Source organism: Elephas maximus, chromosome 14, assembly GCF_024166365.1.
Source record: "Elephas maximus indicus isolate mEleMax1 chromosome 14, mEleMax1 primary haplotype, whole genome shotgun sequence".
Classification (NCBI taxonomy): Eukaryota; Metazoa; Chordata; class Mammalia; order Proboscidea; family Elephantidae; genus Elephas; species Elephas maximus.
In genome coordinates, this window is record NC_064832.1 from 50,161,300 (window position 1) to 50,187,787 (window position 26,488).

Below are 26,488 nucleotides of genomic sequence, written 5' to 3' on the forward strand. Positions count from 1 at the left end.
TAGTGACTGGAACAGCGCTTACGCCGGTCTGTGGTCGATACTCAGTAGCTATAATAACTGAATGAACGAAAGCGGAAAACAGCATCGTTCCGTTTGGCAAAGTCACGCAGCTGCTCAGTGGTAGGACTGGGATTTAATTCCAAGTGAGTCTAATTCCAAAAATCCTGTATTGACCCATGAGAAAGCAATTTTACATACATTTTCAAATTGAATCTTCACCATAATCCTCTGATAAGCATCATTCACACTTTACAGATAAGGAAACTGGGACCCTTTGTGACTTTGTCAAAGTCACATTACTGTGAAGTGGGAGAAGTAATTTATTTGGTTTTCAGCCTAGTATTCTTTAGGAAAAATCAGAGATGGCTTTTTATAAGCTTCCTTTTTTGTATGTTATGTGGTCTTTTTCTGTAATCGAGCTCAGTCTAAATCTGCATCAGTGCACTTTGATGCAAACCTGTACAGAAGGCAAGATGGATAAGTACATTTTCTATTTCACTGTTGTATCCTTAGCTAAGCCCAGATGACAGTGTTAGACAGGTGGTAATTATAAACCTGGGGACTCATTCCATTCTTAGTGTTTTTTGTAATTTTTCTTTCAGCATATATTTACTGAGTGCCATCTGTTTGCCTGATTCTATAGTAACAAAATAAAACTCATTGCTCTTAAGTTGATTCTGACTCATGGCAACCTAATGTGTTACAGAGTAGAGCTGCTCCATAGGGTTTTCCTTACTGTAATTTTTACAGAAGCGGATGACCAGGCCTTTCTTCCACAGCACCACTGGGTGGGTTAAACTGCCAAACTTTAATGTTAATAGTCTAGTACAAATTGTTTGCACTACCCAGGGACCTTATATAGTTACTAGGTACTGGAGAAAACAATGCTGAGTAAGACTCAGACCCTACCCATCACCTGGTTACTCTGTAATAATGTTTAAAGTAGTCTCGTTTAATTAAAAGAAGCATATGATATTAAATGACATGCTGTACTTGTTGTATGCCATCGAGTCCATTCTGACTCATAGCGACCCTGTAATGTAGTGTTAATTTAAAAGCATATTGCCGCCCATGAGGTGTAGCATGATTCCATTTCTCTTCTTTTGCGATAAAACTAAATGAAATGTGTATAGCTATATTTGTAGAAATCATATAAAAACAAAGAGTAACTTGAAACTGTTAATGGTGACTACCTCTAGGGGAGGGATTGAATTGGCAGAGGATGGAATTTTTATTCTATATGTTTTGTAATGACAGGATTATGGGTAATTTCTACTTTTAAAATATTTCTAATATTTTTTAATATAGAAAAATCTTAAATGGCATATAGAAGAAATTTTATTATCTGGAGTATGTTCGTAAGATATTTTAAGGGAAAAATTGGTTATAAAACAGTATTAGAATATAATTTTAATTTTTTTATATATCTTAAAAAAAATATCTTAATGATATATAAATTATAGTTCAATGATAAAGGGTTTTTATTAAAGCATTCTTCCTGCCTTGCTTTCAACAAGGGAAAATAAAAAAAACTAAAACTAAGGATCCTGAAGATAAAGATTGGTAGTAGTGGGGATGTGTGAGTAGGGAAGCACCTTATCATCTGTCTAGTTACCTAGTGCCACTAAAACAGAAATACCACAAGTGAATGTCTCTAACAACCAGAAGGTTACTCTCTCATAGCTTAGGAGACTAGAAGTCTGAATTCAGGACTCCAGCTCTCTCTGCCCTCTCGGGAGGAAGGTCCTTGTCATCGGTCTTCCCCTGGGTATAGGAGCTTCTCAGTGCAGGGACCCTGGGTCTAAAGGATGCACTCCACTTCTGGCTATTCTTGCTTAGTGGTAATGATGCCCCTCTTGTCTCTCCTTGCTTCTGTCTTATATCTCAAAAGAGATTTACTCAAGATACAACCTAACCCTGTAGATTGAGTCCTGCCTCGTTAACATCCTAGAGGTTAGGGTTTATAACACAGAATTATCAGATCAGAAAATGGTGGACAGCCCTACAATACTGGGAATCGTGACCTAGCCAAATTGACACACATTTTGGGGGGGACACAATTCAGTCCATAATATCATCCAAGTACTGGTTTTCTCTGTTGTAATTAATTTTGATTGTTTGCATAATTGTAATACTACTAATAATAACAATGTCAGCTAACATTTAAAACAAAAAAAAAACCAAACCTGTTGCCATCAAATCTATTTTGACTCGTAGCAACCTTATAGTACAGAGTAGGACTGCTCCATACGGTTTCCAAGGAACAGCTGGTAGATTTGAACTGCTGATGTTTTGGTTAGCAGCAAGGATCTTAAACTGCTTTACTTGAGTACTTATTAAAGCCAGGTACAATTCTAAGTGCTTTATATATATTCTCAGTTAATCCTATGGGGTAGAAGCTATTACTGTACAAATGAGGCTCAGAAAAGTTCAATGTCTTGCCTAAGATTGCGGAATTAGTAGTGGCGGAGCCAGATATAAACCTGTGCAGTCTGGCTGAGGAGGTTGCATCCTATGCGTTATGCGATTTGCGAAATGCCAGCCTGTGAGCTTCTAAATACCAGTTCAGCTGTTAATAGGGTTTTTTTTTTTTTTTTTTTGCCTGCATTAATGGAAAGAGACTGTTAATTTGAGACCAGAGCCTGGCAGTCCTTGGTATCGAAATTTATTTTTCAGCTCATCAGAGATTATGTGAAAGAGACTGTGATTTCTGCATCTCACCAGAAGTGAACAGATGCAGGTGATAAAATTGTAGCTAGCATGTTTTTGGTTACATTCTGCTTTGTTTCTCCAGGCAGGCCATCTGGCATCCTGGAAAAGTCATGGGCTTTGGCTTCAGTTAGGGTTGAGTTTAAATCCTAGCTTCAACACTTTCTAGCTGCAGACTTAGCTGAGGCACATTACTTTTGTTTCTTCACTTGTAAAATAAGGATAATAATATTGCCCTTCAAGGTAGTTGTGAGAATTACATGATGTAATGTAGGCAAAAGACCTTTAATGCAGAGTTTGGCACATAGTAAAATTTTAGTACCTGTTAAGCCTCTCCCTGTCTGGGTAGGTGTCCCAGAATATAATGAATAGTCTTGGGAAACAAGATGTACCTATTTTCCTACTATAAAATGCAGGTACAGCTGCTGTTGGAGAATGGATATACTGCAAAGAAGTATTAATATTTTAAGCTGTCTGATTAATTCAGCACATACTGATATATAGGCTCAAATGATTTGTGGCAATTAATAAATCCATTCTTAATGATTCTTGCATTTCAAATCATGAGGATTAAAACATTGTAATCAATTATCTTGTAAACATCATCCATTTTGAAACTGGTGATCTGATATACTAGGAACATTTTATCTCAAGTCAGACTGAACTCTTGCAGTGTTCTTTGACTAGTTTTCTCATTTGAGCTTTTATCACTTTGATCTTTTAGGTGTTTTCAAAGCTTTGCCTATTTTTTGATAAATCCATTTGGTACTCTAACTTTTCTGTCACTTTTGCTAATCTTCCATTTCCTTTTTTTCCGCCTTTTTTTTTTTTTTTTTAGTATCTTTCCACTTTGGAGCATTAAAAAAAATCCAAGAATTCATTTTATTTTGCTACCTAGACTGAAAAATATCTTGGTGTATATATTATTCGAGTGACCTCAGACATGGCTTATGGTCTTGATTAAGGTTGCCGTTTCGAACGCACCCAGGAGTGCCTTGAGTGAAAGTCTTGGAGATCTGCTTCTGAAAGGCCTGGAGATCTGCTTCTGAAAGGCCACAGCCTTGAAAACCCTGTGGAATGCAGTTTTGCTCTACAACAAATGGGGTCGTCTTGAGTCAACATTAGACTGAGAGCAACTGGTTTGGTTTTATGTTTGTTTTGTTTTCTACGGTGCTGATTAGTATTGTGTGGAAACCCCGGTGGCATAGTAGTTAAAGAGCCATGGCTGCTAACAAAAGGTCAGCAGTATCGTATGTGTTTTGGAATCATGTCTCTTCAAGAAAGGTGGTAGAGAGCAACTAGATTCTGACTGAACAGCTGAGGAGCTGTGTCTCCATTTGATAAGGGAGATACTCCTTAATTTATTTAAAATGGTCCTTTCCATAGTTTAGTGATCGCGTATGTTCTGTTAGTTATTTCAAAGATAAGCTCAGTTTCAAAATATTTCCTTTATACCTGACTTCATTACTTAACTACCATTAGATAAAAGGTATTGAGTTTAAGGGAACCTGAGAATGATGATACATTTGAATGTGGGGAGTTTAAGTCCCTGCCATTTTGGCTTACTGTTATTTCATTTTGGAATGAAATTGATGTATATAAAAACCATCTTTTTTTTTTAAGCACGATTTTATCTTCTACCTCAGTGAGTTTATTTTATTCTTATTTTTTAAAGAAGATTCACCATGTTGAGTCAGCGTAATAAAGGAAATGAAATGTTTTTATTATCCCTGTAGTCTAATGTACATTATCCATTAAATAAATTGAAAATAAAGGAGTTAAGTGGAATGATATTCCCCCCGTCAGGCATTTCCGTAAGCCTGTTTGTTTCTTTGTTAAAAATAATAAGCCATATTTGAATCCTTTGCCCTCTTTTCTAGGGTAGTACTTTTGATATAACAGAGCTGGTGGGTGAGAGTGATTGAGTATGTAAAGGAGCTATTAGAGGTTGGTGAGAACTATGGCAGATTGATAGAAAAGTCCAGGAATTCTATAGGTATATTGAGTCTGGAACCAAAGGAAGAAACTTTGTAATTTTTGTTAATACAGCTCTTCATTGTAATCCCACAGAAATTTAAATTGTATGTTAGGAAATCTTTCCTTTTTTCTCTGGAACAAGTAAATCAAATTCTCCCACACCTACCAAACCTAGTTGAAGACTTCATTGTCTACATACTATTACTCAGCCCCTATCTGTAGTCTAGCATATGAGTTACTCTCACTATCTAATTTATTTCTACCTGCCATCATAGATGTCAGGGGCCTTAACTGTAATAATTTAAGAAAAATTGATCCCTAAACATAGCACATCTGAAAAGCTTGCTTCCTAATTATCTATTCAAACTTAGTTGGCAGCAAATAAAATACCTTTGTTTTTGATATATTTTGGAAACGGAAAAATTTCTTTAGTTCACTATACAGTATACCTTACCTCTCTGTGTTAAATAAACCCCATAACATCTGTATCATAAGACTACCCTAGGGACTATTGATAATGCATATAAAGTGGTAATGTGTGGTGCCTAATATATAGTAGATATTCATGAATGAGAAACTGCTGTTTTTATTCTTTAATAATTTCTGGAACAAATGACCAAACATTATTTCTGCTGAAAATGTTAATTTATGTACTTTTTATATTTTCTATTATTCTTGCTTTCCTGAAAATCCTTACCTCAGGACAATGAACAATGCCAGTGGAAAATAAAGTTGACCATTTTTCTACTGTCTAAAAAACATTTAATGTTGAATACAATTGTTCAGAAGTGATATTTGTATTATGTTTATGAAGCAAAGCTTTTGGAGAAAAGTGATTTTTAAAAATATTCTTTAACTTTAAATGGTCTTGGTTAGTGTTTGAGATTTTGTATACTCAAACAGTCTATCTTTTATCACAATTAATAATTTCTCCGGATGTAGAATTCTACTTAGAAAATATTTTTCTCTCAATTTTAAAGGTATCTTAAGCCTGTTCGATTGGCTTCTAGCTTCTGGTGGTTCTGTTGAGAAATTTATTGCTATTTTGAGTCTTGATCTTTAATCTGTGATCTGTTTCGACACTCTGGAAGCTTTAAGCGTCTTCTTTTTATCCCTGTTGTTCTAAGCATTTCATCTGATACCTTTTGCCTCCGGTGGGTGTTTAGAAATGTATGGGGACCATTTTGGTGGCCACTGTGACTGGGGAACTAAAAAAAAGGAGAGTGCTTTTGGCATTTAGTACCTAGAGGTCAAAGAGGATAATTTTCTTGTCATGCAGGAAATAATCTCATGGAAAATGTCTTAGCGCCCCTCTTGTGACACTGAGGAAATATAAGAACCGTCCCTGACTGCATGTTGATTATGGTGTATGACATGAGAAAGAAGACATGTACACCAAAGACCTATCAGTGTCTTTGGTAATAATGTTATAGATAAGCTGTGGGAAACAATGAAGCTAGAAAGTCTAAATGATGCAGTGAAAATTAAAATAGAATAAAAAAAACACTATGGGAAATACTGTACCCATTGCCTTCAAGTCTATGCTGACTCATAAAAATATCTATGAGTATGTTTACCATGTTACTGCTTTTGGTTTTAAGTTTGACAATGTCTGCATTGTTATGCTTAGTAGAGTTTTTCAAACCTTCTTTTTTTTTATTTCCAAATAGTGCCTGCTCTTACTTAATTACTTAGATTAAGATAATGATCAACTCTTTTCTGTAGTATGATATCTATTTGTAATCCAAACAGATATCCAGAAAGATTGGGAAAGAACAGTATTGCTAAGGCTAGAGCTTGACTGACTGCGAGAGTTATACATTTCTGTATTGTAACGGGATTCAGAAAGGAATTGAACGTGGATTGTACTTGCGCTGTTTCATAGCAACTTCTGAGTTAGCAGTTTACAGTTCTATTTCATTAACGTTTTGGGAAATGAATTACCAAAATAGGACATATAGCTATATTCTGAGAATACAAATATTCAAAGAGAAAGACAAATTGCCTTTGAATTACCCACCAGTTTTTATGATCCGTATCATTTCTTTACTTTTTTAAGGTGCCTAACCGGGAAGGTCTACATTAAAAGTATTGTACTCTAAGGAATGAGAGAGGGATTAAGATAATGAGGTGGGAAGATGTTAAGATAGCAGTTCACTAATTTTGCATTAATATAATAATTTTTAGGCTTTTTAAATGAATTAATGTTAATGCTGAGCCTTTATTGTAATATGCATGCAATATACTTTTACCTTTCAGAACCTAAATCACAGCCGCAGCAGCCTCATCAGGGACAACATAGATTTTCGAGTATGGAACAGAATGGAGTAAGAGATAATAACCAACCAAGACATCTTCCTCGAAATGATACCAGGCAGCTAAGAAATGAAAAGCCTCCTCGTTTCCAAAGAGACACCCAAAATTCAAAGTCAGTTTTCGAAGGCTGTGGATTACCTAGAAACAGAGGTTCCGAAAAACCAACTTCTTCAGTATCTGAAGTATGGGCTGAAGAGAGAATCAAATGTGATAGACCATATTCTAGATATGATAGAACTAAAGATACTTCATATCCTTCAAGCTCTCAGTACAATGGTGGTGCTTTTAAAAAAAGAGATAACTCTATGCAAAGCAGACCAGGAAAAGGTCCATTCTATGCAGAGGCAAAAGAAGATCCGCTTCCTCAAGAATCCATAGATTATAATAATCAAAAACGTGGGAAAAGAGAAAACCAACCAGCAAATCCTGATCATTTTTATGACAGAAAAGCACGAACAATGAATAACGAAGCTTTTGGTGGTGTAAAAATTGAAAAACATTTTAATGTAAATACTGATCACCAGAATCCTGTCAGAACTAATAGCTTCATTGGTGTTCCAAATGGAGAGACAGAAATGCCACTGAAGGGGAGGCGAGTAGGACCTATTAAGCCAGCAGGACCCATCCCAGCTACTCCCTATGATGACAAGATATTTTATAATAGTGGGCCCAAAAGAAGATCTGGGCCAATTAAACCAGAGAAGGTCATAGAATCATCTATTCCTATGGAGTATACAAAAATGTGGAAACCTGGAGATGAATGTTTTGCACTTTATTGGGAAGACAACAAGGTATGGTTGCTATAAAGATATTGTGCGCTAATATTAATAAATACAACATTCTAGTGGAACTTCATAGAAGGCCAGCACCTTGGTGCTGTGAATTTTGTTCGAATTATACCTGTTTAAGCCTCTGAACAGATAGATATATAATATATCGAAGAGGGGAAAAAACCCATAGTATCTAACCTTTTTTGATAGATATTTAGGGAAATATCTGTCCCATAAGATTTGGTTAGGTTAGATTTGGTTTTAGTTTACGTATTAGAAAAGTACTGTGAAAGTGCTTAAGTGAAGTTGAGCTTTATTTCATTTGTCATCAACCGAACCATTAATGTTTGCATTTCTTTCTAGTAAATTATACTGATTCATGAAGAAAAAAATCAATTGAGTGGCACAGAATTAAATTCAGCCATTTTTCTTTTAAATTTATTTTTAAAAATGTATATATTTGGCCTACTTGAAAAAAGAAGAAAGCAGAAAGATTAATTATTTAAGTAAGCCAATAAAACCAATAATGTAAATATTCTTTAGTTTCACATTATATTCTAGTCGAATGGAAAAGAGGAAAAAAGAAAAGGGGAAGACAGAAGGTGAGGGCAAGGAGAATACGATGGGTCATGTAAAAGAGCCTGACTGAGAGAGATCAAGGCAGTAAGAACGGGCTGGGGAGGAGGACCCAGAGACCCTCAGAGAGGGAGGTCTTTGTGAACGTTTTCTGCCCAGCATGCTCTTTCACGAACTACCCTTTTTGATCCTTGAGGGCTTGGCTCAGACATCACCTCCTAGACGAAGCCTTTGATCTGCCCCACCTTCTCTCCTGCATTATTCTTTCTCAATCAGTGGCTTGTTCATTGTTTAGAAGTTATCACAATTTTAAATAATTTTGTTTTTGATTCCTGGATTGATATCTTTCTCCCCTGCTGTAGGTTTAAGATGCTTGAGGGCTGGACTAGGTTTGCCTGGTTTTTGTAGCCCTGCTCCTCTCGCAGTGTAGGGTTTTCATAATTACTTGCTGACTGTTAAATAGTTAATACAAGAGGGTCCATTTATGTAAGGAAAAGTATAGTGGTAAGGGGACTGAAGATAGCAGCAAGGTAATAAAATCAGACATAAGAGAGTTAAAGTGCAACAGACCTGGGTGGATGGGATGATGAAGTCAAACAGAAAATACTGAAATTAATGTTTAATAGGTGCAGTAATTCCAGCTGATAAGATCTAGGATATGCTCAGGAGAATGTGTAGCTAAAGAGAGTGGTGGAGGTAGCAATGGCAAAGATTTCAAGGAACGGAAAGGCTACAGAATTAAATAATTGAATTAAATGTAATATAAATTTATAAGGATATACAGGACTTGGAATTGGGAGCCAGGACTCAACGTGAATGATGAGGCATAAACATGGTGTTTGCTGATGGTAACAACAAGGAGCATAGAGTGGTACAGCTAGATAGCATAGGCTTTAAGGTTTTTATATGATGTTGAATAGTAATGGTCTAGCTGTAAAGTTTTTATTGAAAGCTGACAGAAGGGGAGGAGACAATACTATCTGTGTCTTGCCTTTATTTTTTTCTCAGAGAAGTAAAAATCTTCCGGAAATACCAGCAAACTTCTATTTAAATCTCATTGCCCCAAGTATTTCCACTTCCTGGTCACTTCCTGGCTATAAGGGAGAATTGGAAACCAAATACCATCCCAAATCAGACTATTTACTTTCCAAAATTCAGGAAAAAAATTATTTCAGTAGTAATGGATTACTTTTATTTAATGTTTTCAGGTTCATGGTAGAGGCAAGAAAAGGAGAAATTGGTGTTGGATTATCAAGCCAACAGTGCCTACCTTACAGAGGGTGGCATTTGTGCCAGATGCTTCTCAGAAATTTTGATTAAGATGAAAATTGGAAAACTCTTCTCTGCATTGAGCAGTGTAAGGTTTTTGGCGACCTTGACAAGAACAGTTTTCAGAGGGAGGAATGAGTACAGAAACCAAATTGGAATTGCAGCCTGAATAGGAGCTGAGAAAATGTACACAATTATTTTGAGAAGTTTGCCTTTGAAGAGAAGCAAGAGAAATGGATGTTATCTGGAAGCAGGTGTGAGAGTCAAAGGAGGGTTTGCTAGTTTGTTTTAGGATGAGATACTAGAATATATTCACATGCATTTTTTAATAATCCAGCATTAATATTCTGACCAGCTGTCAGACTGAAATACAAGACCAGTCGTTTCAAGCATTCCCTAGTAAATATTCTCAATCTTCTTGGTCCTTTGTCTTTCCATCACTGCCATCTTATAGAATACCAGCCTTGAATGCAACTATTTATCTTCCTCATCCTACATCCAGGCTACCAAGTAGAGCTCGAGAAAATCGCTTATCTTCTTGGAATGGTATCACATATTTGTATTTTCCAACCTTCATTTGGCTCTCATTACCTTTTTATATTCCCATGATCAACAATCTCTTGCATTCTTTTCAGTGCTTTTTCCAAATCAGACATTCCACAATATCTGACATCCAATAAAAATTATGAGGTATTGTTAAAAAACAAACAGAAAGATGAGAGAGAGACACACACACAGAGAGACAGAGACATCAGAACCAATAAACAGCAGAGAAGAGAAGCAGTCTTCAAAGTATTCAAATACTGGACTCAGCAGACAAGTACATTCAACAAATATTGAGTATTCAACAAGCCATGATTAAATACCTGCTAAGTTCCAGGTGCCTGGCATATATCATATAGTTCTGACTGTACTATTACCCAAATGCCTCCAAATACCTGATGATATTATTAATAAAACTTTATTGTTAATTGTAATTGCCTAAAACAATAATAATACTTAATCCAACTGTAATGCCATTGCGGTCGAGTCAATTCTGACTCATAGCAACCCTATGGAACAGAGTAGAACTGCCCCATAGAGTTTCCAAGGAGCGCCTGGCAGATTTGAACTGCCGACCCTTTGGTTAGCAGCCACAGCACTTAGCTACTACGCCACCAGGGTTTCTAAAAAAAATATATTCAAAACAATATGGAAAGATAGTACCTAACATTCCCAAAACATTTTGGGCTATTAGAGTATTCTTACAATATTTGGATCATCTTCCAGGGTCACACTTTGAGTTTAATTAGATGTATACTTTCACTGTAGAGGGCAGGGTCTGTGACTCTTAAATAGATTACACCAAATACTAAAACAAATACCCTGTAAAAGAGGTGAAATTAGTTATCTGCCAAAACCACCTAATTTAAGATGTAGCTTTTAAATGCCTTGGAGTTTTCTAACCAGAGACTATGGGTAGAGATTTAGGAAAAGGAATTGGTATAACTGTCATAAAGAAAATGAGGAATGATGGTACAATGGTTAAGCACTCAGATGCTAACCTAAACCTCTCCTCGGGAAAAGATGTGGCAATCTGCTTCTTTAAAGCCTTGGAAACCCTATGGGGCTGTTCTACTCTATCCTATCGGCTCGCTATGAGTTGGAATCAACTCGACAGCAGCTGATTTTTTTTGGTTTGGTCACAGTCTTCTTCATTGCATTGTAATGATGTTTTGGAGATAGTTAATTAATTTGTTTAATCTGTGTTTTAAATACATCCTTATAATACCTTGCCTTCTCTCTAGCTTTATTTCTGTAGAACAAGTCGAGAATTAGGCAGTTCTCCTACCTCTAGACTGCCATAACTACTTTAGCTCTTATCCTGTCTCAACTGGAATAGTGTAACAACCTTCAAATTGGTCTCCTTGCTTTAAATCTTACTCCTCTCATATTTATCACAAAATTGCTAGCACTGTGTTCCTGGTCTTAGACCATGTCATTTCCCCCTACTTAAAATCTTTCACCTGTAGAGTAATTACAGACTCTAGGATGCATACAAAGCCCCCACCATCTGGCCCTTTTCTGTTCTTGTCCTGCCTAATGACCCTTCTTCTCACTTTATATACTATAATTAATTTTAAACTACTTGTTGTTTCCTATACTCATCATCATGCTTTATGTACGTATAACTTTCCTGGAACACCCTTCTCTTAATTCTTTACTTGTCTAAACCCTCTTCATCCATTGTCATTTCTTGCAGGAATTTCTTCCTGAGCCCCTAAGCTTTACTAAGTGCCCCTATCACTATACCTCTATTAATATACTTTCCACATTATATAGAAGTTATTTTTTACACTTTTTCTTTATTAAGCTGTATGTACCTAAAATGAAGTCAGATTATTTGTTTTACTAAGATATAGTGTTTGTTGAACTTCCCTGAATTGACATGGTTTGAGAAGGCTTAAAATTGAGGCATGGGTCCAGAAAGAATCAAAACATTCATAAAATTCAAAAGAGTTGGGGAGAGAAGTAAAAGAGGGGAGCGATGTGCATATATGTCAGAAACTCTAAGAAAAGGAAAACTCTAGCAGTTCAGCACGGTGTCTCTAAACTTGCTAATATCCAGGCCCAAGAAGGGAACACCATAGATTAATTTATTACCTTTGTAGTATTAAATATGCTAGTCAGTTGGTAAAAATGGACTCTTTCCTGGTACAGAGGAGGCAACTCATTTTTTAGAAGGATGTGGAGAATAAGAATTTTTATTGCTTTTAACATTTTCTGATTCTGGTGAACCTGTTATTAAGAAATACTGTTAGAGTAGATAGAGTTATAGTAGAACATCTTAACTACACTAGCATGAAGAAAATACTTAAGAGTGAACTATTCGTTGTTTTCATTTTGTGTTCACTGAGCAACATTGAGGCCTAGAATTGGGGTCTTGAATGGGTTGATGTATATTGGAGGATTGCTCCAATTAGATGACCTACTTCCAGTTACTTTAACAGATAAATTCTTAAATTATAGTTTCGTTATATAAATCAGTTTCTTGTAAGTTTGGTAATGTGCATGGTTCAACTAATAAAGTTTCTGGCTGTGCAGTGCTTCAAATCCTATAAATCCTGGACATAAGTAATGTGCTGACTCGCTCCCCAATACCCCTACCTCACCCTGGCCGCCTGTGAGGACTGAGTTAATAAGCCTTCTTTGGCATTTATTTTTGTCATGTATTTCTGTTTTTAAAATAAATTACTTTTTAGTCATATATTCTGATTAGTATATAGGAATTGGAAACCCTGGTGGTGTAGTGGTTAAGTGCTACGGCTGCTAACCAAGAGATCTGCAGTTCAAATCTGCCAGGCGCGCTCCTTGGAAACTCTATGGGGCAGTTCTACTCTGTCCTATAGGGTCGCTATGAGTCGGAATCTACTAGACGGCAGTGGGTGGTGGTTTATATAGGAATTGTCTTAACCAATGTTCTTCAGAGTACTTCGGTGCGTAACAATAAAACATAGTACTAGTTCTTTTTACATCCATTAAAAAAAAAAAATGTGAATATTCTCTGCTGACCCTCTGGAGCTCTGGTAGCTGATAACCAAAAGGTCGGCATGTTTGAATCCACCGCTGTTCCCTGGAAACTCTATGGGACAGTTCTACTCTGTCCTGTGGGGCTCTATAAGTTGGAATCGACTCAATGGCAATGGATTTTTTGGACTGACCCTCTAGTTCTGTTCTGAAATCTTTTTGTTTATATGTGGGAATTCATATGAATGAGAGAATTTCTCTCTTTTTAGCCACCTTTGTGATTATCCACAGGTGTGTTTTCTACCTTTAAAAGTATTACACATTATAACATTTTGAGAATTTACATTTTCGTCAGATATTGCCCTTTGTTGACAATATTGATTGTCATATTTAGAACTCCTTTTTGTCTCCTCAGTTTTACCGAGCAGAAGTTGAAGCTCTCCATTCTTCGGGCATGACAGCAGTTGTTAAATTCATTGATTATGGAAACTATGAAGAGGTGCTATTAAGCAACATCAGGCCCATTCAAACAGAGGCATGGGTACGTGATCCAAATTCTGTACAAAGGCATAAGCTATTTTGAAGAAAGTATATAGCTCTAAAAGATTAGCCATACTTATAAAAAAATGCAAGTGGAAAAATATTTTGAATTTGCTTAAAACTTGCTACCCTTGAAGTAAAACTTGATTTTAATAATTATACCAAACTACAGTAAAAAATGAGTACTTCGAATTACTTTTCTTGTATAATGCTTTGTTGTATTATGCTTTGCAAATAGGTGCCCATATTTACATGATTGCCCAAGATTTGTTTGTATGTGTAAAATGGGTTTTTATGCATATTTTGTTCTTTCTTGAGCTGTTACTTTAAATTGGACTAAATTATATCCAGCAGCTATCAAATTTAAACTCTGTTGGATACATATATATTGTTTTTTATTTAAATTACATGTAAAATTAAGAAAACTTTAAATTATAAATGAATTCACTTTGCATTTACTACACATATTTATATATGTATATGTATAAATCAACTATAAATATCTGTTAATAATTATTTGATAATTTTGTTGCTGAATGTTGTGTCAAAGCTGTGTGATATCTTTGATGATGTAATTTAGAATGTATTGATGTAATGGAGTCCATTTTATATAGGATACATGTGACAATATATAGTTTCTCAACTACATTTAGGCAAAATCAGGGGTACAAGCCATATTAGAATTAGTTTCATAAAGTTTTTCTTATTTCCTTCCTTTCTCAAATGGGTGGGTAGCTGTTAATAAACTTGTCATTATAAGCCTAATTTGTTCCTGTTTCCCTTAAAATGTAAAAAATGCTAGAAAATTATATCTTTCAGACAATCAGTAGCCTTCATCATTGAAACATACATTGTTTTCCCATAAGCTGCTTTTAGTTTTGGTGTCTGCATTTTTCTGTCACCCCCTCAGTGCTTCCGCCCTCCCAAAAAAGTTCAATAAGACAACAGAAAACGTACTAACAGTAACTATATTTTGGGTCACTGTTTTGCCTTTTTCTTCTAGAAAAACTGTGATTTTCTAGATACTCTATCATTTCATATTTTGTCATATAATATTGCTAATGGTTCATATATTTAAGACATTCTTTCCCCTCACTCTAATTCTCTAAATTCTAACTGCTTTTCTCTGAAAGACTGACATCCCATCAATTTCTAATTTACGTCTTTTCTTTTCTCAGAGAAACTTGATATAACCATAGTTTTACCCTTCTGATTTTCATATGATGGCTGTTTGTATTCTCTTTCCCAGTAATACATTTTAATCTAGTTTTGATGGCAAAGTACTTATGTATTGAGTCTATATTTCTAGAAGTTGAGTCCTGGTTTGCTATTCATCATGTGCTCCCAATTGTTTTTAGCCATTATGGTCAAAGGTTTAAAATAGAATTCTTACGTTATTTAGTTTTTCTTTTTTTAGAAAATTTAATGAGAAATTAATTTTATTCTTCTCTCCCTAAAGAAAAAATTATAGTTTTTCTTTACTTCATTTCTTTTCTCCTCCCTTTTTCTATTCCAGGATGGCCATAACTGATGAGCACATTTGTTTTTTTCTCACTGTAGCTATTCCATTCAGAGGTGTTTGCTACTGAAGTGATCATTTTCTTTTGCAGTTAGTGACTTTTCTTTTACCCCCCCTTGATGTAGTCCTCATTGCTTTACCCTTGATTTTAGGTCTGTATAAACTTAGCTGGGCAATAAGTGTATTAGCTGTCACAGCCCATTTAGTGATTCTATTCTGAACCACAGCAATAATTTTATATTCCTACCTGTTTGTGACTACTCATCTATGCTTTATTGTGCCATTATCTTATCTATTTTCTTTTTCTGTAGTTGACTTAAAATTTTTTTATTAGGTGTTTGAAATATTTTGCAGAAAGAAGCAGGATAGGATCTCTAATTCTGTTGGAGATTCTGGCGTTTCTTTTCTCTTACTTATAGATAATCAAGTGATTGTTGACATTTCGTGATTCTGCAGAGTATAATAAAACAAACATTTTTGGATCATGCACTTCTGAGGATAAAATCAGCCTTCTTTATTTGCGTGAATAATTAGTTGAGAGAAATACCTCCTTCTTGAAATGTTGAAACCACCACCAGCTTAACATATTTTCATCCATCTCCATTTTTTAAAAATAGGTGTGCATGTGTATGCGTGTGTGTGTGTGTCTGTGTATATGCCTTTAGGAAATACAATGTTGAGACCATTAAGTTAGAGTTAGTGTACAGTTCTCTTAGCTTTTAAAAGTATTGATGTTGGGGTCTGTGAACACTTTTTCTGTGAACATTTTTTTCACTGGGAAACAAGTTTTAAGTTAATTATATTTATGTATCAATGTACCAAATTATACAAAGAAAAATATTTATTTTACCAATAAGGTAACACTAATTGATCAGTCATACTGGAAAAATTGAAGGGCTGCAAGATGTAGGGAAGTTGTTAGATGCTTTAGCACTGTTATTAACTCACACTATGGATTATGGATTTTCTGATTTTTTAACTCTTGCACTACTTATGTGCAGTAATATTTTTAATTGTGAAATGGTACGGTATTGTTTATTAAGGTTTATGTTTGTTATTGGCACAAGATTTTGGAAAACCTCTTGTTTACCAAAAGCCTTTATAGAAATAAATTGCCTATATTGTCTCTTTAAAGTAAAAGAATAAATTTTCAAGTAAAGTATGAACTAGTAAGAGGCTTAATGACTAAATTAACAGTCTGTTGTATGGAAAACTGAAATAAAAATCAAGTCAGTTCTTTAAGTGTTAATGTTTTTCTCATGAAGTCTAGGAATTATTTGCCTCAGTAAGCCAAGTATTTATTTTCTGCTTCCATCTGGATACACCTGATTACTTCCAGAACATACTCACTAAGCAATGATGTTTTAGATAGCTGAAATATATGTTCTGATTATGATTAAATATTTTATTTCCTCCAAAATGATGTGTTACCAAAATAATTAGGTATTTTACCCTTCTTTTTTTTTTTTTCCATGCTAGCTAGATTTCTTCGTTTCTTTTGGAAATCTATCACAATTTTAGTGCCTTTATTGTAATGAATTCCCTAATTATTACGCGTAATGTGAGGTTCACAGCTCATTCTTTAACACCAGGATAAATGCTCTAATTTATTTCTCTTTTTCAAAGAATGGGTTCTCTGAACAGAAGAGGACTTCCTCTTTTAACAAAGTAAATGAAGCAGTATAGAATCTCATTTATTATTTGTCAAATAATATAGAAAGAAAACCATAATATTGTTTTGTATTTCTGACCACTTCATGAGAAACCATTAAAGGCAAAGAAAACCTTCTTATGCTCCCTACAGGCACTTTCCAAATTGTGTATGTGTGTGTTTTTTTTTTTTTTTTTAATTCTAAAACTAATACCAGGAAACCAGTAAAAAGATGCCACAGGCAATTTGGAAGTATACAGTGCTGCTGCTGCTCAGACAAACCTTTTGTGTTTCTAAGGTGCTGTTGCCTCTGAAAAGCTCTCCTAAACCTGAAAAAGGTACTTCCTGATTTTCCAAGTATATTCATGGCCTGATTCCTCTGAGACCTTTATGTCTCAGGAAAATTTTTAGAACATGCTGGTTTCCAAACTTTCTTTTAAAAAGTTCATAGTGTCTGCTTTTTGGTATCAGCAAATGATGACTGTTCAACAGTTTCAACAAGAAAAATTGTGGTTGTGTAGATAATGGTTAGTTCTAAGACCTTAACATACCCATCATCTTGGGCAGTGTCTCTGGAAAGTGACAGGTAGATTGTTACTGTCTTTTAGATGATCCATCTTATCGTAAATGTTTTTCTGTAGAACATTCATTTATTCATTGCACATCTATCAGATGCCGGGCACTGTTCCAGGTGAGCAAGACACAAAAAAATCTCCACCCTTTGCACAAAGATAGAAGAAAGCTATAGTTCTAGTTTTATGAAACAAACTTAAATGATTTACTAGGGACTTTTTTCTTAACTTTTAAGGTATTAAAGAAAGTAGAAATGGGGAAAATTCTGTTTTTACTAAAATTATAATTTAAATAATTTTTAGGTCTTTGTTTATTCCATCTTAGTTTGAAGATAAAATTACTGTAGTGGAAAAAGATATTACTTCACTATAAATTTTATGTATTTATAAAGTTCTTATCGACTTATCTGTTTTATTTCTCTATTTAAAAGTCAATTTTGTTTTTATGAGGGCTTCTTTTTGGTTTTATTTTATTTTTTGGTAGTTATGTGTTTTAGTTCTATCATACATTAAGAAAGGGAACTTACCAATCTCAAGTTTTATTTTTGTAGTAACATTGCACAAAATTTGTTTTATCATGGTGTTCTGGGAAACGTGCTTGAAAGTTACCTTTTCCAAATCACATAACATTCATAAAGAGCCATAAATTCTTCTGTAACTAACAGAGATATTAAAGAGAAACACATAACAAAAAAATTAGCCTGTTTAATGAGGAAGCAGATTTGAGAGTTGTCATAAATAGATTAATGGGTTAAAAATGAATTCTAAATGTTTTAGAACCAAGGTCATGTTAATAATTTTCATGCTGTAATGATAAATTAGGTTATATCTAGTTTGTGTTTGATATCAAAAATCGTAATAGATGTTAAAAGAGGACAATTATTATAGAAACCATTTTACTTCAAAGGACGGTTAGAATTCTACAACAATGAGGTTCTGCCAATTAGTATTCAGTGAAAAGTGCAAGCACCTATTTATTATAATCCAGAAGGCTTTTTATTCTTGCTGATAAATTTTTTAATAAATTATTGGTTATATTTTACTGTACTTAAACTTCTGCATTAAAAACACAATTTGGTTAAAGTCACTGAAATAATGAAATACTTTTTGTTCTGCCATACATATCTTGGGAAACTTTGCTTTCAAAGAGAGCTATATGGGCAGTGCCAATTTTCTTTTGTAAAAAAAAAAAAGAAACATAAACACAGCGTAAATCAGAATGAAGCTGTATGGCTAGTTTAGCCCCATTTCAGAACATTTCAAATTGTGAGCCATGGAACTTGGAATTCCATGCAATATCTTTAAGCTTTCTTTTAATAAAGTTTGGTTTACTATAGTAAGTGTAGTTATTTCTTCTCCATCTATTATCCAATCTCTCACAGTTCACACAGGAGAGGTGTGAATTATACAGAAGGGCTCTACTGGAGATACGAAAGCTGTTGACGTCAGTATACTCCGTATGCATAAATATGTTCACTTAAATACTATTCATATCTACCTTTCGAAACCCAAATTTATCTCCTGACAGCTAAATGGAATGGTATGTCTTGAGACTGAGACCCAGCTACACTACTATTGAATAGCAACATTTTATTTAACTATTTAAATTAATACTAAGACAATGATATGCTATTTTAAGAATGTGTATAAAGTATTGTTTGAATTTTGATATCTGATAACATATTGTAATCTATTTAAATGAACTATATGTAAAAATATCTTTAAAAGGTTTTTGGGTAATCTGAGTTTTCCTTTACTGAACAATGAAAGTATGAGGTTATATTATTATTTCCTGTTCCTTTTTCTGAAAGTGAGATAAGTCTGAAGGTGAAATAACATGGCAGAGTACTAGCATGTTTTTAATGTTAGTATCTAGTATTACCTGAGACACTATCTTTTCTTTTTAAAGTAATTTTAATGATACTACTCAGATGTGTTTTTAACTTTAATCACCGTTCATAAAACAATTTAAGCTTCTAATTATTTAAATATTCTTAATATTAAGTATTAAAAAAAAGTATTAGGTTAGCTTAAATGTTTAAAAATCTACCACATTTGTTTTTATATACATGAATAATACCAATAGATATTACGTTAATCTTTTATCTTCTTAGTGTCCCCTTTGTTAATGGCAACCCAAAATGTGGACTTATGAATATATGGAGTTGGGTAATTAAGAAGTAGATTCATAATACTTTACCTTTGTATTGACTATTATGTAATTTTGATTTTTCCTTCAAAGTAATCTTAAGGAGGTCTTAAGAGTGAGATTCATAGTTGAAGAGGGCCAGAATTGTCAGGCGAATTAATTTTTTCCTTTGACATTTTTGATTCGGTAAACCCAAGGCTTATTCTCCTCTGTGAATTTCGTCTTTTTGTTTACTTATAGAAACTTTTGATGCTGTCATCTCAGACTGCAATAAATTTTAACTTTTCTTTGCAAAGGTATTCAAAAGATTTGCTAGTATACTTATTGCACAGGAAATAAAGAAGTAGTAAAATAAATAAAACTGAGGATTTTTTTTTTTTATTTCTATGTTCCCAGAGATGTCACTCATATTGGTCATATGTCTTGAATAAATATTCATGTCAGTATGTTTCAAAGATTTTTATAGTTCTAAAGAGGCATTCTTGATTAAAAAAAAAAAAATACAGTTGTTTTAATTTTGGATGAATTTTCTGAGCCTCATCCATTTGCGTCTGCAAAAGGACCAGAAAAATAATGTTGCTCATTGTACCCGTAGACTTTATTCCCTTTCAGATGGAGCTCCCACAGTGCCTTTCCTGTAGGCAGTGATGGTGAACCTTGATGGTGAACCTTGATAGTGAAGGGCTAAAAGTGGACTTATGATACATATTTCATTGCATGCCATAGTGAGTTGTCATTTGTCCTTTCTGTTATGTAGTCATCTCTGTGTCTCTACTTAATACTGTTTCTCTGTACTCCTACCATCATCTTATTTATTGGTCATATCTCTCAGTTTTTATTTTGTTTTCTAAATATCATTGTATCCTTTTGACTTTTTTTTAACTTTTTCTTTTTACCTCCGTTTGGTGATGTCTCTTGATGTATACGGATTACCCTTACTACTGATCCTAGTTCTTCTAAACTTTACTGGATAAGTATGCTATTTATTCTGGAATCATGTACAATAGGTTTCACCATCACACTCTAGGAAAAGAGCGAAGTTGATCTCTCTCCTAGCGAGAAACACTCAGGTGTTATAGAGCTTCCAGTTCCGTTAAACTTGGGAACTACTTGCAAGAATTTTACACCTTGGCTTGAAATAACTCCCTTAGTGGCCTGTCATTGGCTGAGAGCTCCATCCAGAAGGGAAAGGAAGTACTGCAACAGTGAGTACATTTTATTTGCCTTTTAAAAAATCTGTATGGTTTAGAGTAAGCGTAATGAAGAAGCTCTAGCTTAGACATTATAAAAAGTCACTAAGTCTTTTATATATCCATATAATTCTTTGTATGTAATGTATAAAAAGTTAGCCCATCTAACTCAGAGTTTTCTAAAGCATATTCTGAGAACATATTCTAGTTCTGTTTTCTTGTTAATAGGTGTTCTTTGGTTAAATAAGTTTGGAAAATCCTGGATTAAAACAGTTAAGTACACTTTTTTATTATAGGACTTCTTGGAGCCAGTAACATTTTAAATCTCCAACTGAGAGATGTATAGTGTTTAGTGCTTCACAAACTTATTTGCTCACGGAACTCTTTTTTTTTTTTTTTTCTTTCTAGATGACCCCAAAAAAGTTGCCATTGAGTTGATTCCAACTCATAGTGACCCTGTAAATTCTATAGGGGATAGGTAATCTTGACTAGCTTCTTTCTAGTTTTCAAACTTCCCATCTGTAAAATGAAGCAAAAATTTATCTTTAAAAAGTGTTGTTTGGGATTTCCCAAACCTGTTATTAGTAGTAGTACAGTACGATATTTTTATTATGAGATAAAATATGTAAAAAGCACTTTCTCTTCAAACATGTTCCAAATACATTCTTTACCTTTCTATGAATAGAGAACAAAATTTATTCCTGAATATTTATGTCCCTTCTAAGTATTTATGCCATTAGTAAATCAAAAAATCAAATCTGTTGCCATCAAGTTGATTCCAAGTCATAGTGACCTGTAGGATAGTGTAGAACTGCCCTGTAGGGTTTCCAAGCCTGTAATCTTTATGAAAGCAGACCGCCACATCTTTCCCCCGCTGAGAAGCTGATGGGTTTGAACTGCCAACCCTTTGGTTAGCAGCTGAGCACTTAACCCTAAGCCACCAGGGCCATGAGTTAAAAAAAACCAAAACCAAACCCGTTGCCATCGAATCGATTCCAACTCATAGCAACCTTGTAGGGCAGAGTAGAACTGCGTCATAGAGTTTCCAAGGAGTGCCTGGTGGAATCGAACTGCCAACATTTTGATTAGTAGACGTAGCTCTTAACCACTGCGCCACCAGGATTTCCAAGGGCCATGAGCAGTAGTATTAAATTTATATGATAATAAAAATTTTATTTTAGATGTAATTATACCAAAAACCAAACCCAGTGCTGTCGAGTCAATTCCGGCTCATAGCGACCCTATAGGACAGAGTAGAGCTGCTCCATAGAGTTTCCAAGGAGCGCCTGGCAGATTCGAACTGCTGACCCTTTGGTTAGCAGCCGTAGCACTTAACCACTACGCCACCGAGGTTTCCAGATGTAATTATAGACAACTCAGTTTTATTTTAACTCAATATGTAACAGTTTTCAGAATTTGTCACTTGCAAGATTCCTATGGTAGCTTTCGTAGTATTGCTGTCCTTTTCTGTAATTCCCATCTAATAACCCACATGATGTCTATATGTTCCAGCAGTAGCATAGGTTCATTTTTTATTTGGGTTTTCTATTTATTATTCCCCAATAATCTAATAAGAAAAAATCAAAATCCTCCTCTCACCCCCCCCCTTTTTTTTTAAAGTGAACTGGCACTGGCTATTACTAAATAAAGTGTCAAAGCAAATGAATTCCTCCTAAGAGGCAAAAATTCTGCTTTGCTTCAACATTTGTATTGCTCTTACTAATGGACTAGTGTGTTCTCTCTGAAGCCTTTGAATGTCATTGTTTTAGTTTAAAGCTTGTTATTCAAAGCCTTCTGAAAAACAAGCACTTGACTGCTCTTGATCTCTTGTTCTTATTTTTCCTGATACTACTTGGTAAATCACATGAATTGAGGATCTTTCACATGAGAGATCTGCAGGGGAGAAATATTACTTCAAGAAACATCCCCTTTCCAGGCATTTGTAATTTATAAACTAGGGCACAATTTACTGTTGGGTAATAGCTAGTGGAAGTGCAAAGAACTCTATAAATAATCAGTAATGATACTGTAAGTACCATCTCTTTTAGAGATTGATGGGATCAGAATTTTGAGTTAGCACACAAACTGGCTTGGTAGCTGAAACATTGGAAGGAGATCAGTAATTATTTGTTCAGTGATTGATATGTCCTGGTGGCCACCTTTATTATTGAAGAGTCCTTCCTCAAACATCAAGCCTGATGGTGTTTTTTCAAGAAATTATTCATTGAATGCTTTTTTTTTTGGTACCGAAGTTTTTAAGGCAGTTTGGAAAATAGAGTGGGCTATACGCCCAAGGAATTAAAAGGAAGAGTAGGCAGTATGTTTCTTTCCTTCAAGAAGCCACCTAATAAAATAATGATAAATTCACCATCAGACTGGGTGAGTTCCAGTCTGGGAACCATTGTTGGAATAGTTGTTGACTGCAACTTTTTTAGGCATGGTAAGTGAATGGTATAGTGCCAAAAAAATAAGTTGGAAAGCCCAACAGTGATTTCTCAAAACTTGTATTAACCGTAGCAACCTTTTAGTGCATTTTCATTCTGCCTAAGTATGCCCACTTTTCCCAGCTCACGTTATTAGGGAATTAGGGTCAGGTGTCTGACTAACACCGTTTATTATACAATGAAGAATATTGAAAGTCAGCTCACTTCTCTTTCTTTTTAGTTCAAATTCTAAAATGTATGGACTTCTGATTTTGTTTAAGTGTTAATGCTAATTGTATTCTTAAATAAGACTTGTAATGTGAAGAAAAATTTCTCATAAAGTGAGAAATTTTTCTCAGTAAATTCCTAAATTTGGGTAATAATCAAAAGAATGTTTGACTTAAATCAGATTTTCAAAGTATGGAATTGAAGTCTTAAAGCAAAGGGATAAGGGAGACATATTCAAGAGCTTGTGAGTATTAGTCTAAATTTTTTATCCATTCTACCTGGTCCACTTTGTTGTTTTTTTGCTTCCTCTCTCTCATCCTTCTTATCTCACCTCTCCCTCCTTGTCCTTTTTCTCCTTTATTTTATTTTATGTGGGATTGCATTCCTTTTTGTTCATCTTAAAGTTTTCAGGTGGTTTTAAGAATTGGGTTGGATATAACCCAAACCAGACAGGACTGATGCTCAAATAAAGTCCAGTTAAATAGACCATCTTTTAAAGTACAAAAGCCTCTAAAAGCTTTGAGCACTAATACCCCTGGTTGATCTTTTGTATGTCATGATTAGTGTTAATGCTTACACTGTACTCGGTCCTACCGATAGTAGTTCTCATAAATGGAAGGACCTTTAGAGACCATTATTGAGATGTATTAGAACTCATTACGAAAGGACCTAGAAATGATAAAAAGTTGGTAGCGTGCCTAGTCCATTTAAGTCATATTCCTGTATTCTTAGGACATTAGTACAGGAAATAAAATAAAAATATCTTATTGAATGTGCTTGAAACTTATGAGAAGTATAAATAGTAAAGATGGGAAATTAAAATATATAATTCCTTTAAGAAAAATTAAGAAACTATTCAAGAAACAAACTAGCCACTGGAAAGTCTAAATTTTATTATAGAAAATTAATTATAAAGGGTTAGATTAAAAGCATTTTAGCTGTAATTTAGAAACAAATATAAGATTTATATCTCAAGAAGGTAATGTATATACTCTCCCATTTGTTGAAAATGTCTATAGTTGGCTATGAAAAGACTGAATATGTGAAATTTCTAGCCAATCTAATGATTTATAATTGCTTTAGTGAAAATGGAAACCCTGGTGGTGTAGTGGTTAAGAGCTACACCTGCTAACCAAAAGGTCAGCAGTTCAAATCCACGAGGCGCTCCTTGGAAACCCTATGGGGCAGTTCTACTCCATCCTATGGGGTTGTGTTGAGTTGGAATCGACTCGACAGAAAAAATGGGTTTGGTTAGTGAAAATAATCACTAAGGAAGGGTGATTAGGATGGGAGAACAATGGCCACAGAGTAAGTTAAAGTAGGTAGCTTGGTTCGTAAGCAGATTTAAAAATAGTTTTTATAATGTTGTAATTTTTAATTTACAAGGCTTGACTGGAACCACTAAATAAAATTTCAAAAGTTACCTACTTTGAACCATTTTAATTATTAAAAAAAAAGAAAGGTTTACTTTCTGAAATGAGAATTACCATGCCTTGTGATTCAAATAAATTTCACAAAATTGGCAAAGTATGGTGAAAAATACTTCTGACATTGTTTATTACTTACTGCCATTCTTGGCTTCAATGTTGAGAAACACTTTCAGGTTCTATATACTTTACTCTGGAAGGATTTGGTGAAAAAGGGTCACCGAGAGAGCTAAATGTCTGCTCTTGTTGGCCTTTAAAACAAGAGGAAAGCTCAAGGCTGGTCTTGGGCAAATTACTTCCACCTCCCTTTTTGCCCCTGCTTCAGCTCCAGGGGAGCTGGAAAATGCACAGGAGGAATCAGAAGACCTGGGTTCGAGTCCCGGCTCTGCCAATTACTACCTATGTGACTTTGGGTAAGTTACTTAATCTATCTGGGTCTCAGTTTCAGTACAGGGTTGTTGTGACGGTTAAGTAATATGATCCATGTAAATGTGCTTTTTAAACTTTCAAAGTCTATAGAAACATAAATTTTTATTATCATAAGCTTAGCTTTTTCATCTTCCCTATCCTTCTGAAGTCTGGTACCCTCAGCTATACATTTTTAAAGAAATCTGAAATGACTTCTTAACTCCTTTCCTTTTGTGTCTTCTCCACGCTTTTATTCCAGTTCTCTGCATGCATCAGAATTAAGTATTCTAAGAATATAAAACCAGGGTGATTAAATTAATTTTTGCTAGAGTATGGATCACTATTACCTCTTTTTTATCCTTGCCATTTTTACCTTCTTTAATCTTCCCAGAATTATGTGCTTAAAAACATCAAAAAATCTCTAGTGCCTGGAAATTCAGTGTTGGGGAGACAGGTTTTGGCAGAGGGAAGTCCCTTAAATCCTTTTATGCAGTCCATTGTTCCAGTAGTTGGTATGGCTGACCGGGAAAATGGGAATATGAAAGTGCCTCTAGCCCTTTCTTTTTCTCTGAGGATAAGGAGATAGAAATAGGTCAGAGTTCAAAGTTCTTCAGAGTTTTCACTAAAAACCTAGATCCTTAACCTGAGGAGTAACCAGAGAGAGAAAAGACAAGGGATTTGGCAGCTCTTTCTTTGGTCAGCTCTTTTCCATTATATCTGACTTTGCCTCATTTTTGCCTCTCAGTAAAGTTAGTGCTGGCCTACTCTCAGCTAAACTAAATTTATAAAGCCTGTCTTTACTGGATGCTCAGTTTATAGGTCAGAAGGTACATGTATTAAGGAAGAAAGACAACTCACCTTCTGGTCACATCTGGGTTCAGATTAAGGGATATTTATGAGGGCATAAGAAGAGCTTGTGACCCTGCTTGATCCAAACCTTCTCTACAATCGAAGAATGCTTGGTCTGGCTATGTGTAAGTAATAGTAGTGCTAGCCACTTAGGTGAACTGCTTGCCATTGATGCCTGATACCATGCAGCACAATAACAGCTACTCATGTGATTAAGTGAATAGGATAACTTTGCTAAAGTTTTTTTTTTTTTTTTAATTTTCATGGGCTTGAACTGTTGACTTGTGCTCAATATGGTTTCTTGCTGAAGTAGCAGTGCCATCTTTTATAACTTTAAAAATTAGAGGCAAATGTTGAACTCTAATAGTAATCCAAAAAATGCAGATGAATCCATTAAGTACAATTTTT

General features: G+C 34.7%; 1 protein-coding gene across 4 annotated transcripts in view; it reads left to right on the forward strand.

Moving 5' to 3' along the window:
- TDRD3 (tudor domain containing 3) overlaps positions 1-26,488 on the forward strand; it is a 246,058-nt gene that overhangs the window by 168,217 nt on the left and 51,353 nt on the right. For all 4 annotated transcript variants that reach the window (XM_049853409.1, XM_049853408.1, XM_049853410.1 and 1 more), the window contains 2 exons: positions 6,946-7,793; positions 13,540-13,665. In XM_049853409.1, the coding sequence (XP_049709366.1) occupies positions 6,946-7,793; positions 13,540-13,665 (974 nt within the window). The remainder of the gene's footprint in view (positions 1-6,945; positions 7,794-13,539; positions 13,666-26,488) is intronic.